This window comes from Monoraphidium neglectum (genome assembly GCF_000611645.1).
Source record: "Monoraphidium neglectum strain SAG 48.87 unplaced genomic scaffold scaffold06259, whole genome shotgun sequence".
In the NCBI taxonomy this organism is placed as follows: domain Eukaryota; kingdom Viridiplantae; phylum Chlorophyta; class Chlorophyceae; order Sphaeropleales; family Selenastraceae; genus Monoraphidium; species Monoraphidium neglectum.
Window position 1 is genome coordinate 1 of NW_014007377.1, and position 2,374 is coordinate 2,374.

General features: G+C 66.1%; 1 protein-coding gene across 1 annotated transcript; it reads right to left on the minus strand.

Annotated features, from left to right (window-relative positions):
* Nucleotides 1-124: 124 nt before the first annotated feature.
* On the minus strand, nt 125-2,337 carry MNEG_16339 (Coatomer subunit gamma-2; the record flags this gene model as incomplete). Its single annotated transcript, XM_014035191.1, has 6 exons — nt 125-337; nt 633-719; nt 1,127-1,283; nt 1,605-1,654; nt 2,056-2,139; nt 2,326-2,337. 6 exons carry the CDS (start codon nt 2,335-2,337, stop codon nt 125-127), a joined length of 603 nt encoding a protein of 200 aa, XP_013890645.1.
* Between the last annotated feature and the right edge of the window lie 37 nt (nt 2,338-2,374).

Here is a 2,374-nt window from a genome sequence, read left to right on the forward strand (position 1 = left end):
GGGGAGGAGGGAGCGTCCGGGACCTGCTTCTGTGGGTGGAGGGCAGCCAGAACGTGGGGGGGAACAGATGCTTTGTTATCAGGGGGGGGGTATGAGCGAGAACGCAGGGGAGGGGAGGGGGAAGTTACAAGCCGCTGAAGGCCACACGATCTTCCCTTGAAGGATCGGGAATGTCGGAGGCGGCGCGACGCGCCCGGGCCGGTGGGCTGGACCCTGCGCCCCAGATCAAGGTCGCGGGTGCGATCTCAGATCGCACAGCGCGCACCAGATCGAACTCCTCGTCTGCGTCGCCGGCCAGGTAGGCCTTCAGCTGCAACTCCAGCGCTGACGGGTCCGGCTGCGGCCAAAAAGATGGTTCCAAGGTGGTGGGTGCGCGGCGGCGTTCGGTCACCTCATGTAAAAGGAGTTGCAGGCGGCACCGCGCCGCGAGTCGCCCGGTGGATGCGCCGGGCGCGCTTCCACCAAGAGACGCGGCGGCGGCGGCCGCGCCTCAAAGCTCGGCGCAGCCGACCCCGGGCCGGGCGCGCTGCGGGGCGCGGGCCTCGAAGCAGACCCGGCCCCCTTGGCCATCCCCCACCGCTGTACCCTCGACACTGGACCCCGCCCCCCCGTCGCAAAGCGCTGCGCCGCACCCGCCGCTGCGCCGCCTGCAGCAGGGCCTCCGGCCCCCCCAGGTGGCCCGCCAGCTGAGACAGGTGCAGCGTGGCGCGGTCGCGGACCTGAGGGGTTTCGGGGGCGGAGAGGAGAGTCAGGGCGAAGCTGGTGGTGTGGGGGTTGAGGGAGGGGGCGGTGCAAGGAGACCGGGGGTGGTGCCAAGGATGGCTGCGGCAACCTCGCTGGGAGCCGGGCGGGCGGCGGCGGCCCGCGTGCGCACTTGCATCCAAGCTCATCGCAATGTGCACGCACCGCGCCAGAAAACAAGGCACCTGTAAACACCATCGACGACGACCAAATGAACCCACACACACATACAACGCACATACACACGCACATACACACACACACACACACACACACACACACACACACACTCACGCACGCAATTGGAGACGCTACAAAAAAACCACAACCACACCAAAGCACATGCACCCACACTCTCGCACACACACAACGACAAACCACCCACCTCGTCGTCGTTGTCAAACAGCGCCCGCCTCAGCAGCACCACCACCCGCGGCCGCAGACCCTCCACCGCCGCCCCGAAGCGCGCGAGCGCAGACACGGCCGCGGCGCGGACGGTGGCGTTCTCCAGGATCACGCGGTTGAAGATGAAGCGGATGTAGCTGCCAGGGGGAGGGAGGGAGGGAGGAAGGGCGAGCATGTTCGGCACATGGGTGTTGCAAATTGGCAGTGATCTGGCATTGTCAACATTGCTACTTGGGTGGTGGTTTGTACCAAGCACGCGATTTTGGCACGCATCACAGAGGCCCCGGGGTGGCCGCTGGGGATTTGAGATTTGAGTAGCTTCCCTGCGCACGCATGCACGCGCAGCGCGAGCGTACGACCTGGCCCCGCGCGCGTGCGCCAGCAGCGCCCCTCTGCACATGCAGCCAGCCGCCTCCGCCGTGCGCGGCCCCAGCCGCAGCGCCCGCCGAACTGCTCACCGTGCAGGCTCCTTGGTACCCGGCCCCTCGCGCCCCAGCAAGTGCAGGATCTGGTGGATGGGAGGCGGCGTTCGAACAGCAAAGGGCGCGGCTGTGAGTGTCGGCCACGGCCTGCGCGGCCGGGCCCCCAAAGGCGTGCGTCTGCAGGCCGCCGAGAGCCCCCGCGCGCCGCTGCGGGCCGCCCGCGACTGCCCGGGGCCCCTTCATCCTTCAGGGATAGCGCTTTGCTTCAGGATGACGGAGGCTTGGGAGGCCTTTGGGGCGCGGCCTGGCGGGGTGACATCACACTGAGGTGCGCCAACGCGACCCACACCCTTTCCCCCCACCCTGCATATGACACCCGCAAGCCTTCAAGACCGGCCGCCATGCATCGAGACCGATACCGCTTTGATTTCCTCACGCCATCAACACGCACACCCACACCCACGAGGACACACACGCAAACCCCCACCTGGCATGACAGGAACGTGAACTCGCAGTCCTCAATGAACTCACACAGGTGGGCCAGCCCTGCCTCCTTGGCATCAGGGATCTCCTGCGGCCATCATTGGACGACGCACCGATGAGTGATGGTTGACTCAGCAGCTCTTCGTCGCCTGCATGAGCTGCAACAGTATGATACCCTGCTACAACACCCCCCAGACAACACGTCGTCACCCGTATGGGCTGCCAAAGCTCTTTCCTTGCGTGTTGGCTGCAGCAGTAACACTTTGCCTCGCACCCTCCGTCCCATATTCCAGCAGCAAACATTCCCCACCTCAAACCAGCAC